General features: G+C 41.6%; 1 protein-coding gene and 1 long non-coding RNA gene across 2 annotated transcripts in view; both read right to left on the minus strand.

Moving 5' to 3' along the window:
• The window catches only part of LOC134444636 (protein NLRC3-like), a gene marked incomplete at its 5' end in the record, with an annotated part of 55,932 nt that extends 40,267 nt beyond the window's left edge, over window positions 1–15,665 (minus strand). Inside the window, one exon of the mRNA XM_063193888.1 lies at window positions 14,029–15,665. Coding sequence (XP_063049958.1) covers window positions 14,029–15,665 — 1,637 coding nt within the window. The remainder of the gene's footprint in view (window positions 1–14,028) is intronic.
• LOC134444643 (uncharacterized) lies at window positions 9,522–12,419 on the minus strand. The gene is made up of 4 exons (XR_010034051.1): window positions 12,002–12,419; window positions 10,740–10,850; window positions 9,744–9,824; window positions 9,522–9,614 (listed from the first exon to the last, which is right to left on the minus strand). It is a non-coding gene; the product is annotated as an uncharacterized LOC134444643 (long non-coding RNA).
• Window positions 15,666–16,252: the final 587 nt, after the last annotated feature.

The raw sequence follows: 16,252 nt of genomic DNA on the forward strand, positions 1-16,252 counted from the left end.
AGAGCAACTGGCTGGTGTGTTTACAGACATCTTCAACTTCTCCCTGTCCATGTGTGTGGTGCCAAGCAGCTTTAAGTCATCTATCATTGTTCCAGTGCCTAAGAAAAAACAGATCACCAGCTTGAACGATTGGCGACCTGTAGCCCTCACCCCCATCGTGAGTAAATGTTTTGAAAGGCTTGTGTGAAGAACATCATCTGCGAAATGATTCCACCTACGCTTGACTGTCACCAGTTTGCCCTACAGACAGAACAGATCAACTGATGATGCCATCACCAGCGCACTGCACACCTCCCTAACACACCTGGAGAAAAAAGACACCTATGTAAGGATGCTGTTTGTGGACTACAGTTCAGCCTTTAACACCATTGTCCCCAGCATACTCGACGACAAACTCCGGAGTCTAGGAATTCACAGTGGCCTTTGCAGCTGGATACTAGACTTCCTCTCAGCACGGATACAGGTGGTGAGAATGGGCTCCATCACATCATCCTCCTTGACCATCAGCACGGGAGCTCCGCAAGGTTGCGTTCTGAGCCCTCTCCTCTACTCTCTATATACGCATGACTGTGTGGCAATACACAACAACACCATCATCAAGTTTGCAGATGATACCACTGTTATCGGTTTAATCTCAAACAATGATGAAACAGCCTACAGGGAAGAAATAAACAACCTCATGGAGTGGTGTAGAGGAAACAACTTGTCTCTGAATGTGTCCAAGACAAAAGAATTAATAGTTGACTTCAGGAGGAAAGAACACCAGTTTGAAACCATTAACATCAACGGTGAGACAGTGGAGAGGGTGAGAGACTTTAAATTCCTTGGCGTTACCATCTCAGAGGACCTCACCTGGGACAGTCACACACAGTGCATTGTTAAAAAAAGCCAGCAACGTCTGTACCACCTCAGACATTGAGGAAGTTTGGGATGAGACCCAAGATCCTGAGGTCGTTTACAGAGGCACCATCGAGAGCATTCTGACGGGGACCATTACTGCATGGTATGGGAACTGCTCTCAAGCCAACAGGAGAGCTCTACAGAGGTTTGTGCGTACAGCTCAGAATATATGCGGCTGTGACTTACCCTCCATACTGGAGCTATTTGAGGGAAGGAGCATCAGGAAGGCAAAGAAAATCTTGGCTGATCCTAGTCACCCCAACCATGGACTGTTTACTATGTTACCATCTGGGAAACGGTACAGAAGCCTGAAATCTCATACTACCAGACTCCAAAGTAGTTTCTTCCACCAAGCAATAAGATTACTGAATTCATGCTGAAGACAACAAGGCACTTTCTTTGCACTTTTTTCCACCCCCCACCCCCCCTCTTTTTTATTTTTATTTTTAAAATCTTTTTGAGGACACAAGAAAAACACAACAATTTTTACTCTTTATAGGCTTCAAACCTATAATAAGACGTAATAAACTAATCTTGAATCTTGAATCTTGAAAATGCAAAAAGTCAAAAATGGTGGATATAGCGTTTTGGAAAAGAGCTCTTCATATGGAGCCATTAAAATTTCAATAATATGGGTACATATTGTTTTAGACCAATTAATGACATTTTATTGCTATTTTTTCTAATTTTCGCCTAGTCATGGATTAAGTTTTTTTGGTGTGTGGGCTATGTGTGGGGGTGCTAGGATATATTTAAAGGACTTTTATGTCACCAACAGAGCAATAATACATATCTGAGACATAAACATGTGCCAAAGTTTTGTTTTCTACTGATTTTGTAGACATTTAAGTGGTTGGGGTCAAATTGACCCCAAGGATCACGGATGTTCCAAAATTTGAGGATAACAGGAGGGTTAAATAGAAGTACCATTTCAGAAATGAAGGATGGTTCATCTGAGTTGGGTGCATAAATATTCAGAAATGTCATTAAAGTACCATTAATAGTGCCTGAGATTAGAACAAACCTACCATTCGGATCTGTTACTAATTTATCCAAAATAAAGTGGACATCTCTATTTACTAAAATACAAGTGCCTCTGCTATGAGATTTATATGAGGAGAAATAAACTTGGTCGACCCAGTCTGTTTTAAGTCTACGATGTTCAATATCCGATAGGTAGGTTTCTTGTAGAAATACTATATCTGCTTTATCAGCCTTCAACACAGATAATATTTTCCTCCTTTTTGAGGGGTTGCCTAAACCTTTAACATTCCACGAGATAATATTCAGGTCATTCATGTTGGGTCACCATTCAACATCATCCTTAGAATATGCACATGAGAAAATGTAACTGCGTCACTGTCTGTGTTCTTATTTGCAGTTGCCCCAAAGAAATAAACAAAAAAAGTCAAAGTGAAAAAACAAACAAAAAACGTCCAGCCCTTAAAATAAGCAAAAAATAATCTATAATAAATCAAAAATTGTATTGGGAAATCCCTATACCCTCCCATTGCTTTTTTAGTAGGCCAAAGGAAGTTAAGATAACATAGGAACAAAATTGCATCATATAAACAAAAAGGTAAACAAAAATGGAAAAACATAATAACGTTTTCCTAAATTTCAGGCAGCTTGGAGCACCTTACCACAGTGCTAATTACTAAACAAATAAAGACCTTTAAAATAAATATAAGCCTATAATTACATAATCACGAGGCATGTATGTTATATTAAAAGGTTATATATAGGTTAACTTAGTAATGTAGTAATTAAAAAAAAGAAAACAAAAGAGAAAAAAAATATATGTATATATATTTCCCTTTGTTTGAAATACTTATTCTGCAACCTACTCTGCCTAGAAAGGTCCATTCATATTATCCTTCACCTCTAAGGTATTAGAGAAACACATATAGCGACAAAGGCAAAGCATGAAAATAACATACTAATGTCCAATAAAGTCCGTTTTTTCCACGAAAAAGATTCCAAATCTGTACGGACCAGCGAGCGAGGAGAAAAATAACACAAAAATACCCCCCTCCCCAAAAAATAAATTAATTAAGGGAGAATCGAATTCTCCCACTTTCAACACTTTCTGTGAAGTAGGCATGCTCATCCGCCTCCTCCTGTAAAGGGTTAATCAAACTCCAAAGTTGGGCGACTCTGGATGTTCTGCCACTCCGGTAGCTAAGAAGATATTTCCCCCCTCAGTCTTTTCCGGTAGACCCAGCAAGACCAAATTCTTTCTCCTGCCCCTGTTTTCCAGGTCGTCTGTTTTAGCTTCGAGATTTTCGATCAACTTTTGGGCCCGGTGTAACTCTCGGTTGGTTGTTTGCAGATTATCCTCGAGGGCTGAGATTCTTTGTTCAGCTGCGCTCAGACGCTGATCTTGTTTGTTGAGTGCTTCGTTAGCTTGCGATATTTCCTCTTTCATTACTGTGCTTTCAGCGATAACATCATCCAAACGGCTATCAATGCTTTCAAGCCGGCTTATGATGTCCCGACGCTGTGCTTTTAATTCGGCCATTATGTCGGCCAGGTCGAGTTCCTCTTCGGCGTCTGGGTCTTCACCTGCAATGTTTTTTCCCTTTCTCCGTCCATCTTTTTTCTGTTTCCCATCATTTGGCATGGTTGTTGAAGTTTAGGGGATTAGGACCAGATAGGCCTAAATCTACCCTGAAACACTTGGGTGAAGTTTGTAAAACTTTAAATAAAGCACTGCAGGAATGTGGAGCTCTGAGCTCAAGCGGCCATCTTAGTTCCTTGACCTTCCGTTACCCTCCCCTGAAACAATGAAACAGATTTTATTTTTTGTTTCCAGTTTAAAGGCACGGATGCCGTTAGTTGATTGTATTCTTGTATGGTACATACCTGCCCGTACTTATGTTTTAGTTGTCTGTATGAGAGGATTTCACATTTATCATTTACTATGTCCTTCACAAAAAGAATTCCTTTCTTAAACATATGTTTTAAAACATTACCTGCCCTCCACTCACTATATTTGAATTGAACCACAGCATTTGTTGTAATATTTCTTCTTCTGTTTCTGGTGGGTAGAACTGAAAATGTAGCCAGCTTTGTATTGCTTCCATTAAAAAGGTGGAGCCTTTATTAATAATGCGTTCAATTTTGAAATGTGCTGGGCTTATCTGCAAAAATGGATAGAGTTTTTTCTCAAACATTGGGTGAATCCTTTCCAGTAGCTTACTCGAAAACCAGTCTGGGTTGAAATACATTTTTTGTATGAGAGACGCTTTTATTGTTTTGTTCATTGACTTCAGGTTCAAAAGTTGTATCCCCCCTGCTTCATAGTCATTGTAAAGATACGCTCGTCTAACTTTGTCCTTTTTACCATTCCAAATAAACTTAAATATTTGTTCATATTCTTTAAAGAAAACATCAGGTGGTGAGGGAAGTGCTGACATCAAATAAGTAAATTGAGACACGACTAAAGAATTGATCAGAGTTGCTTTACCATAAATAGTCAGATTTTTGCTTTGCCATGGCTGTAAAATAGCACAAATCCTACTCAGTTTAATTTTGTAGTTAATCATAGATATATCTGAAATATTATGTGGTATGTGGATACCGAGAATATTAACGGCCCCGTCCACCCATTCCACTGGAAGATCATAAGGGAGATGGAAATCACTATTCTTCAGATAGCCCAGTCTCAGTATACGACATTTCTCATAATTTGGCTTAAGCCCTGATATCTTGGAAAAGTTATTCAAATCAATAATGAGATTATAAAGTGATGCATTATCTGGTTCTATCATAAAACTGGAATCATCTGCATACATGCACACTTTATTATTAATGCTGTTTAAATCCAAACTTTTTATCTGTTTATTAGATCTTATTTTCATTGCCAAGATCTCGATTGCAATGATGAAAAGGTAGGGGGATAAAGGGCAGCCTTGTTTAACTCCCCTTCTTATCGGTATTGGTTTAGTGAAATGTCCATTATTTAGTACCTTACAAACAGAGCCTTCATACATTATTTTGACCCACTCTATAAGAGATTCTCCAAAATTGAAATACTGTAAACATCTATTAATAAAACTCCAGCTAATTGTATCAAATGCTTTCTCAAAATCAGCAATGAAAATGAGTCCAGCTTTATTTGTTTGGTCATAATGTTCAATTGTTTCTAATATCTGTCTAATACTATTTGATATATTCCGCCCTTGTATGAAACCTGTTTGATCATTGTGTATTATTTGTGGTAGTACTTTTTTTTATTCGTGTGGCAATACATTTTGCCAATATTTCAGAGTCATACCCTTGTAAGGTGAGTGGTCTCCAGTTTTTCAAATGAGTGGGGTCTTTATATTTTCCACTCGGATCCTGCTTCAGCAACAAAGAAATTACACTTTGCTTTTGTGTGCCTGAGAGTGCACCTTTTTGGTAAGAAAAATTCAAGTAAAGGGTTTTTTATCGATTCATAAAACACCTGATACACCTCTATGGGGAGCCCATCCAGGCCTGGTGTTTTTCCTTTTTTAAATGAAAAAAATGGCATCTTTGAGTTCATCCTCAGTTATAAGACCTTCACATGACTTTTTTGATTCATTATCAATTTAAATTTTATTTTGAAAAAAAGCATACGCATCAGTTAATAGATCTGAGGAAAATATTGATGCAAAATATTTCTCAATTTCTTCCATGATTTCTTCTTTTGTAGTTATTATAGTATTTTTATTATCTATTAATTGATGAATATTCTTCTTGGAATTATTATTTCTCTGGAGGTGTTCTCACACAATTTAATTAGGCATGTTGTTATCCACTGAATCGGTGCGCGCTGGTGAATATGAGCATATTAATATGCCATCGGTGTCGTTCAAAATATTCTATATGGTAATAAATGTTGCCTACACATTTGCGGTTCTTCACCACTCTGTACTATGGTTATCTTGCTTAATAAAATAACACTGGTATGATGCGTCCTGGTCAGATGATATGAACAAGAGAGAGAGAGAGGGAGAGAGAGAGAGAAAAAGAGACAGAGAGAGAGAGATCATATATATACATTTAAAAAACAAAAATCCTTCTGGATTATGGGTTCTTGGGTCCTTGTTGGTCTCTCATTACAAACGCATGCGCTACCACGTGGTAAAGCGTATAGCGAGCGCTCCCAAGTGCCACCTGGCGGTTGTTTGGTACACTGCAGCTAGGCCCGGTAGGTGACGCGATAGATGACGTGGCATTGCCGCGTCAAAGGGTGTGCATTGTATGGGGACCATCTGTATGTTGTTCAGCCCTTTTATTGGGAGGAATTTTGAAAAACTGGCCCTGTGACCAGCACCCTTCATGTAGAATGTGTACGCCTATGTGAGTCGGGGAAAAAGGCATAGCCTATTGTCTTAGACCAGGGGTCCCCAAACTTTTTTCTCTGGGGGCCACATTATCGTTCCTGACTGTGATCAGGGGCCGGGATCAATCATGTGGGCTGTGTACTAGGCCACTGCCTGTTATAGCCATAAGTTATAGCACAAAATAGTTAATCATTACAAGTGATTTGCAAAAGAAATGAGTACTTCACATGTTTTTCAATTTGAAATACCACAGGTATTCCTTTTAATTTCTAATATAAATAACCAAGTAAAAATAGCAAGGAAATGTTAGAAAAATATGGTGATTGACAGTTTATGAATGATACAATAGAAATGGTAGGCCCGTTTATATTACAGATGAGACACTATCAAGACAAGAAACTTGTGGTGATTCACTCTAGGTTAGTGAAAAATAAACTGTAGGAAGGCCAGCTTATAAAATATTTATATATATATTTAAAAAGGTATATTTTATCATTATTTTTTTGTGTAAGGAATGCTTCTTTGGGCCAGTTCAAATGGTGAGGTGAAGAAAGGTGGAGTGCCTGTCAAAGGGGTATCGCGGGCCGCATCCGGCCGCCGGGCCTTAGTTTGGGGACCCCTGTCTTAGACCCTTTTTGTGTGTGCGTGTGTGTGTTTTCTGTGAAGGCTGCTGCTGCTGCTGCTACGCACGCACGCACGCACGCACACACACACACACACACGCACACACACACACACACACACACACAGACTCCTCTGTACCAGCCAGCACAACAAACCACTAAGTGACATTGGTGACCAACACACAGTGTGGAAGCCCTGCCTGTCACCCCCCCCACACACACACACGGAAACGCATACCTTACCTCAGTGTTTCCCAACCACTGTGCCGCGGCACACTAGTGTGCCGTGAGAGATCGTCAGGTGTGCCGTGGAAAATTCTTGGGGATTTTTTTTTTTTTTAATTCATTGTTATTATCAGCAAATAATGCCTATGTCATTTTGTATTAGCCTAGTGTCTGCTGTTGACTGGCGTCCTAAGCATGAAATAATTCCTTATCACTAGGTGGCAGCAGGTAGCGAATTGCATTGATGCATCTTCAGTAGCCCTAACAAAAAACGTCCATCAGCTGCTAGTCAAAACAATCCTCCTGACGTGACTGATAGTTAACTTTGCTAGCGCTGTTTCTTCATTAATTAGGTCAGAAAACCAAAATCCTACCCTGAAACAGATTTGTGTTTTGCTTACAACCTTACTGAAAAGTTAAAGTTCCCATGGCATGAAAATTCCATGGTCTTTTGGGGCTTTGTATGTGTTTGCGGGGGTGTCAGGATGCTATATCCGCAATCTTTCTCAAAATAAAGCTGAAACGCGCCATTTAGGCCTCTTTGTTGAAAAGTCTCCTCTCCCTGTGCGTCGATCTGTTAATTATATGCAACAGGAGGAGGAGGGGGGCAGGAGGGGGAGTGTCGTTGATGAGCAGGGGCGGAGCCGCGGGCTAAAGCTGTGTTGTGGTGGTGGTACGGCAGGTTAGCTGTTACCTAGAGTTAGCAATTTGCCCAAGTTAGCAATGGGACGTCCAGCACCTGATGGAACTTACTCTCGCTTGTTTTGACCGAAAGATGACACAATCTATTGCCTACCTGCTCATGGGCTTCAGTGCAGGACGCCTCAGAAGGGTGAGTTTGAAATGTTATGTCTGCAATTTTCGTTGAATGGGCAGTTATGAAGCACTGTTACTTGCCAGTAACTTTGTAATTACAGCAGCAATCATTCACCATGCAAGGACCTGGCAAGCACCGTCATAAATTACAATATTCTTTTTTTACATATGAGCAAACAACCCCATTTGATGTGTGTGATGCACGTTACTGGCATCGCAACTGTCTCTAAACCCAGCAACTTTCTCCGTGTGGTTAGCATGCAATTGCAAGTCCTTCCCCTTTGTAATGTTATGCCATGCAACACAAACGTGGTAAAAATGTTATAAATGAACGAGGGGGTAAGTTAGTTGTCAGGTTATAGTAGACTTTTACACCTTTGTTTACAGCATTGTTCTGTTTCACCACTGCAATGCTTATCATGCATCACAAGTCTGTTTGAGGAGGGCGGTGTATTACATGACAAAAGGCTACTCTATACTAGTTATGATGTACGCACTTCCTCACCATCGGCTCATCATAAAATGTGTCTACATACAACTAATCTGCATTTGAACAGCTCCCCTGTGCACTGCCTGTGCTGGAGAATAGCCAGCTTTCCTTTGTCCAATAAATGGCATTAAATGCATCTATTATGCCTTGTATTCCAGTGATTCCCAACCTTTTTTGCCCTGTTACCCCCTAATTAATTTTGTCACATCATGAGTACCCCCTCCTTCATGCTCTGTATGATCCTCTATACCAATGTGAGTACACTCCATATATTTGTTAGCATCACATTTTCCACGTACCCCTACTGGTACACAACGTACCCCTGGTTGGGAGACACTGTTGTATACAGTGGTGTAGGCTTGTCTATGTAGAACGCGGGTATACCCACTTCTAAATTTCAGGGATTTCAGTATACCCACTTAAAATTGAGTGATCCATTGTTTTGAATAGCACAAATATATACAGTATACCCACTTCAAAAAATGCTCAAATATACAATATACCCACCATAAAAAAGTAGACTACACCACTGGTTGTATACAATGGTGAAATATTCCATGCTCTGTTGACATCACATTTATCCATAGTTGCCAGTTAAGTTTCCATTGCGAAAATAGCATCATCTCATGTTTACCTGAGAGTAACCTGGCTAACAGTATCAGAAAACTGCCTTTTTTGTAATAAGGTTAGCTGCTAGTGTGGAAACTGAGACAATGCCCACAGAAAGAGATAACATTATGCTGCCTACCTCAGGTAGCATTACTTTCATTTGAAGCCATCTGTGCATATAAGAGCAAACTTGCCATGTCTTATCTTTATCAGATCACTAAAACTTGGAGAGAAGGCAGGAGAGCCGCATGCTGGAACTTTTTGTACAGAGTTCAAGATCACTATAAGCGGCTAATCCAATTATGCAGACAGTGTGAAGACGGTGTACACATTTATTTACAACAGCATCAAGAATATTAAATTGGAACATGGGAATATGGAAGGCAAATATTGTATTGAAAGAAGAACAGCAATAACAGTCTCTGTAACCATCTTTTCTATTTTTCCAGCCGTTTCAGGCATTTGTCCAACAGTGATTCGAGTGTTGTCTTGCATATCCATGCCGAGTTCCCCGATGAAGGACGTTGGGACCTCGATACAAGGCTGGCGGTGACCTCCTCTGGCTGGCTCGTCTGAACTGCGCTGACTTGTCTTCTAGGGCACCAACATTGCATTAGTCACAGGGTTTCCGAAGACCTTTCCACACAAAGCATACAGGAAAAGAAAAATATTGTTTAGAATGCTATGTCATTTTTGAATTATTGAAGTAACACTATTAAAATGTTATGTCAGAATTAGTTGAACTGAATTCTTTTCAAATCTTACCAAAGGTTGGATTAGCTTTTGATGTTTGCCGGTGGTTGGTGTGCATTTTCATTCTAGGGGACAGCCATCTGTAAGAAGTGTCTGCAGGTACAAAAGACAATGTGTGAACAGTGTCCCTCTTATTTTTCATTTGGTCAAGAGGGTGAGGGTTAGCCAGTTTCAAAGACAAACCTTGTTATTGTCATTGGAAAGGATATGAAGGGTTCCTTCCTAAAACACGGCAAGAGCCATTTTATACTAATGCCATGAATTGTATTGTGTAGTTATAATTACTTACATCAAGTCAAGTATCACCTGAAACCGTGTGTGTGTGTGTGTGTGTGTGTGTGTGTGTGTGTTGCATTGCCTTGTAAATCAAATATAGACATCTCAACAGAAGAGTGTTTTCAGGGGGCATAGTGAAGGTATCCACTCCATTATCCCAGCTCATGTCTTCTACTTGCGCTTGTGGCCCAACAACCTAGCATCCATGGGGAAAATAAGTTTCCCTGCTATGCACAACAACTAATAAAAAAAGACATTTGAATTTATCTTCTACGAGTTGTTGAATTGCCCATCTATCAGCATACCACATCATATTTTGCAAGGTCATCACAAGGCCACAAGCACAAAGGAGGATGAGAGTTTGGATAGTGGAAAGGAAACAAGGTAGGCCTACATGTTTTGCACTTTAGTGTAATCCTGCTTTAAAAAAGAAAAACAAAACAAAAAATCAGGCGCTAGAACAAGATCCATCTTCTCACCTGCACAGCATGTAAGGAAAGACAACATTCTTTGGAGCAACTTGTTCCAGTTAGACAGATGCATTTTTTTTAAAACTTTTTTATTTGGCTACAATGCTTACGCGTTTCGGCCCTTATGGCCTTCTTCAGGGCGTATAAATTGCAACCTTTAGTGCCTCTGCATCTGTCTACCTGGACCAAGTTTGAGAGCCCCTACACTGATGAGCACCACGGAAAAAAGGTGAAGACACAGAAGCACTCAAATTACTGGTACCTGCTTGTGTTTGATTCTTTGGAGCAAATTGGGTGATGACTGAATGGGAAGACTCCAACGTAGTGGTGAGGGAGCAGTTTTGCTTCATCATGTTGCTTTCTTCGGGAACTTCTGTAGATGAGAATTGCGGACATTAGGAAGAAATACAGAATATAACTTTCAATGATCTACAATAAGCCTCTCAAATTCTATACAAGAAAATGGTCTGAGTCAGAACAGAGACAGAAATGTCAAGGAAACATAAACCTAATATTCGACTGCATCTGGTTTTCCAAGCTATTCACGGATGTGAATGAAAATGTGACAGACAGTGGGAGCAGGTTGCATAGCAACTCACTCGTAACTCCACAGCTGCCTGCCCTGGAGCAATGCAAGATGGAGTGATCCGACTGCTGTATTCTGTGTACCTACCAGAGGTTACGCCAAATGTGGTATATGATGAAAACAAAAACGCAATCAAATGCCGTCACAACCACTAAATAGCAGCCTGTATCAACTGCTTGAAGTCTGTGTTGGATGTGTCAGCTGAGCTCCTGCATTCACGCACATCTCGCTGAGTAATTACTGTAGCCAGCCATGTTTCGATATTGTTAGGTGACCACATCGAGTCAAAGGCTTGCCTGGTCAAATGCCAATTCATGAGTTCGGTGTGTATCGCTAGTCACAACTGATCTTTCCGAACATACGGTTAGTTCTAACACCTGTTAGCTCAAGTTATAACATCCCTAGGTGAAACTACGAACACCATAGGAATGAATATGTACAGCACCATGCACCACAGCCAACAAAAAGGGTTTCCTAAATAAATCGTGTTTTCACCAGCAACATTTTAAAATGCCTTGTTTTCAACCACAGGACCCTCCTTGGTCAACCAACGAAATGTTGAGAAATTTTGGTCTTGTTGAATCGGTGTTTAATAGAATAATTGTCAACATCACATTCCTTGTTAGCTAGCTAGCTGGATGCCCGTGTTATTTGACAGGGCAGGTGGGCTAACATAGCCGCTAGCCCGGTCGTCAAGGTTTCATTTCCATCGAAACTATTTAGTTAATTGTGCTCATGCTTGATGTACATGTAAGTTCCAAAGACCATGGTCATATTTTACAGTCGATGTCCCAAGAAAAACAAGACAGAGTATGGCTATTGCTTTTGTAGCAGTGTAGCTTTCATGGCTAATGTATGGGGGGTTTCCCCCACAGCTAATATTGCAGGCTAGTTAGCCATGCCACTGTTATACAGACTGGAAGCTTTTCATGACTTACTTGTTCAGGAGGCTTGGTGGTATTGATCCAGACTTCAGCGTCAGGTGTTGGCCATAACTTGCTCTGTATTGTCCCAGATTGTGAAAGCATTAATCCGGAAAATGTTCCCTCAGACATTGAACAGGCACGTATGTGGTGTTCTGCTGGTATTTATAGAGTTTTCAAATGAATGGGCGTGCTAGTGGGCGGAGAGAGGGCGTGGACGAGTTGAGAGCGAACGAGGGCAGGACGTCATCTCGGGCACACACGAGCTTTGCGTCAATTGGATGCTGTGTCAGAGTTTGTTTACAAACTGGGAGGAACCTCCAGCACAGCTCGGTGTACACAGTAACACATTGCAAACCACTGGGATGGCTTCAGGAGGTCAGAGTAACTCATTTTAAGGCCCCAAAACATCTTAAGGTCAAAATTTTACGCCATGGGCACTTTAAACGAGTGAGGTGGTGGCATGATTGAGCACACAACGTAGTTTGTTGGTCCGCGTGCTTTCTAGTCGAGGGTGAGGATGCCGAGACCCTTCAAACCAGACTATCCAACTGCCGGTAAGCATAATTAGCCCGGTTTTAGGGGAAGGGGAAAGCGATTACCTCATGTTACCTCGCGGGGAAACTTGCACCTTTGTCACAAACACCCCAGGCACAATTTCCAATCAGTTTTTAATGATAATATGACCGTAATATATTGCATTTAAAAACATGAGATTTCCGCTTTGAGTTCATGGAGCGCTGTCAAACTGTCCGACTTCTTCTGACTGACCTCGTCCTTTTGCAGCCCTGTGATTGTGGTCAAAGAAACTCAAGAGAAAGAACAATCTCTTGGCGGGGAATGCATTGGCCATGGTGTAGTACGGGGGCGTTGCCTGAGGACACGAGTGGATGGAAAATTAACTCCCTTGCGCATGGTCATTGGTCAGTGGGTGCGATGGATACCATTTTCGTACTCCCTTGCACATGGTCAGTGGGGGCGACACCATGATGGATAATTTGTGGCCAAGTAACGGCAGCTGTTGGTCAGCAGTAATTGCTGGGGGTAATTAAGGACAGCTGACAGACATTCACTCTGTCCTATGACCTGTTCCACAGTGAATAACATTTCCGTACTCCCCTCGCCATCATTTCGTACTACGCTGTTATGACGTTAGTATGCCCTCTTGTCTCAAGCCTCTGTGATTGTGGTCAAACAGCGTTTTAGGGCGGGCCTTAGCCAAAGGTGAAAATGCATAGGTTTCACAATTAAGATTAAGTGAGTAAAATATACAGAGATTGATATTTGTACATATGCATCTTCAGTGAAATATTTCCCAAATGTTGCTATCAGAATAAGCATTAGACCTATTTTCTGTATTCCTGGTAATAGAATGCTTTTGGACAGAATAACAATGTGTAAATTGTAGGCCTACTTTGAAATGTATAGCTTCTTTAAGAAGTGAACATTAAGTGCACTTTTTATTTGAAAGAGGAAATATAAAATATGACTAAAAAAAATACAGTTCTGTGTTTATTTGATTGCTATTCAAGACACTTTGTAGCCGCCTATATTAACCATATAGTCATTCTTATCAGAGAATAATTTGTTTTCATTATTTCATCATTTTTGGTTGGTGGTGTGCCGCGAGATTTTTTCAAGGGAAAAAGTGTGCCTTGGCACAAAAAAGGTTGGGAAACACTGCCTTACCTAATGCATGTATACACATAAATATGCACACACAAACATATTCCATACACACACACATCTACGCTTATTATGCTGGTCTATCTTTGGGGCTTTCCCTCTCCCTTCTCATGTTTTGTCTGCTGATATAACCACAGATCTGCATAGGAAGACTAGATCCAATCATTATCTGGGTCTATCTTCAGGACTGGCCTATAAAAGGGCTTTCCCTCTCTCCTCTCTCCTCTCCCCTTTTGCGTGCACGCACGCACGCATGCACACATACACACACACCCACGCACGCACGCACGCACGCACGCGCGCACACACACACACACACACACACACACACACACACACACACCAGGTTTACTTACAGTGCTGATGACACTGCTGGCACCAGCTTCTTGAGGACGTCATCTGGGCTGAGGAGGTCAGTCAGATCCTCTTCTGGTGTCTTTATGTACTTCTGCAGGTCAAACCCATCCAGCTGCTCTTCTGATAACTCAAACCTAAACTCACTAGTCTTCCACCTGCCTGGTAAGAGCATCTCTACAGTCAGCTCTCCTGAGCTCCTGTCAATGTGCTCCACTACTGCATGCTGATTAAGCTCATTCAGGCAGTAGAACAGGTTGATCTTTCTATTAGACTCTGACTCAGACTCTGACTCATGTCTGATCTTATTCTTGACATACTGCACTGTTTGCTCTAAGCTCTGTGGTTGGCTATTGGTCTGTGGCAGTAAGTGTCTTAAGAGCTTCTGATTGGACTCCAGTGAGAGGCCAAGGAGGAAGCGGAGGAAAAGGTCCAGGTGTCCGTTCTCACTCTGCAAGGCCAGATCCACTGCAGTCTTGTGTAGGTCTTCAAGTGTTGCAGCTCTGAACAGAGCGGAGAGCTGAGAGGGTTCACTTTGGTGTGGTTCATTTCTGGCACTGTTGCAGAAGCAGAGGAACACATATAATGCTGCAAGGAATTCCTGGATGGTCAGATGCACAAAGCTGAACACTCTCCCATGGCACAGCCCCGCCTCCACTCTGAAGATCTGTGTACACACTCCTGAGTACAGAGATGCTTCTGTGACATCAATGCCACTCTCCCTCAGGTCTTCCTCATAGAAGATCAGATTGCCCTTCTCCAGCTGTTGGAAAGCCAGTTTCCCCAGTTTCAAAACCATCTCTTCATCTGTCTCTCTTCTCTCTGTGTATTTCTCTTTCTTGATGCAAGTCTGAATGTTCAGGAAGTGAGTGTACATCTGAGTGAGAGTCCTTGGCATTTCTCCTCTCTCTGATGTTTTCTCTGCAACAGTGGCCAAAATCCAGGCGAAAACTGGAATGTGGCACATGATGTAAAGGCTTCTGGATAACTTCAGGTGGTTGATGACTCGCATGGCCAGGTTCTCATCACTGATTCTCTTCTTGAAGTAGTCATCTTTTTGTGGGTCGTTGAACCCCCTAATTTCTGTCACCTGGTCCACACACTCAGCAGGGATCTGACCAGCTGCTGCTGGTCGGGTGGTGATCCAGACGAGAGCAGAGGGAAGTAAGTTCCCAATGATGAGGTTGGTCAGAAGTACATCTACTGAGGCTGGCTCTGTCACTTCACAACACCTCGGGTTGGAGCGGAAATCGAGAGGCAGTCTGCACTCATCCAGACCATCGAAGATGAACAGAGTTTTGGTCTCAGAACTGGAGAGCACTTTCAGATCTTTCATTTGTGTGAAAAAGCGTTGAATAAGCTCCACCAGACTGAGTTTTGTATCCTTCATCAGGTTCAGCTCTCGGAAAGGAAGAGGAAAAATGAAATTAATGTCCTGATTGGTTTCTCCTTCAGTCCAGTCCAGAATGAACTTCTGCACAGACACGGTTTTTCCAATGCCTGCCACTCCCTTTGTCAATACTACCCGTGGATATAGGCCTACAGGTAAGGGTTTAAAGATGTCACTGCATTTGATTGGTCTGTCCTGTCCTCTTCCTCTCCAGGATGCTCTGTCTATCTGTCTGACCTCATGCTCTTTATTGACCCATCCTCTCCCCCCCCCTGTGATGTAGAGATCTGTGTAGATGTCCTGGAGGAGTCTGGCGTCTCCCTGATGTGGTACTCCTTCAACCAGATGTTGACACTTCTCCTTCAGAAAGGACCTGAGCTCTGCCTCCTCTGGTGTCAATCTAGATCAACAACAGAAGATCACATTTAACTCACCATATTATACCTACGATACATCCTACAGTCTGCACACACACACACACACACACACACACACACACACACACACACACACACACACACACACACACACACACACACACACACACACACACACACACACACACACACACACACACACCAGTGTTAATTTCGTGACGAAATATTTTCGTCATAATTATCGTTAACGATTGTTTTTCCCCTGACGACAATAAAATGATGACGAAAAAAACAGCAGGCGTTTGTACGAAAAATATAACGATATTGATTCATATTTTCGTCAAAAAAATAAAAATGTGACTACAATACCACCGGAGACGAAAACCAATAGGAAGCATTTTCGTTAATATGTCACTGAAACATTGGAAAAGAATTGCCTGCTATTTCGCAAGTCGCGAC

This window comes from Engraulis encrasicolus, unplaced genomic scaffold (genome assembly GCF_034702125.1).
Source record: "Engraulis encrasicolus isolate BLACKSEA-1 unplaced genomic scaffold, IST_EnEncr_1.0 scaffold_63_np1212, whole genome shotgun sequence".
NCBI lineage: Eukaryota > Metazoa > Chordata > Actinopteri > Clupeiformes > Engraulidae > Engraulis > Engraulis encrasicolus.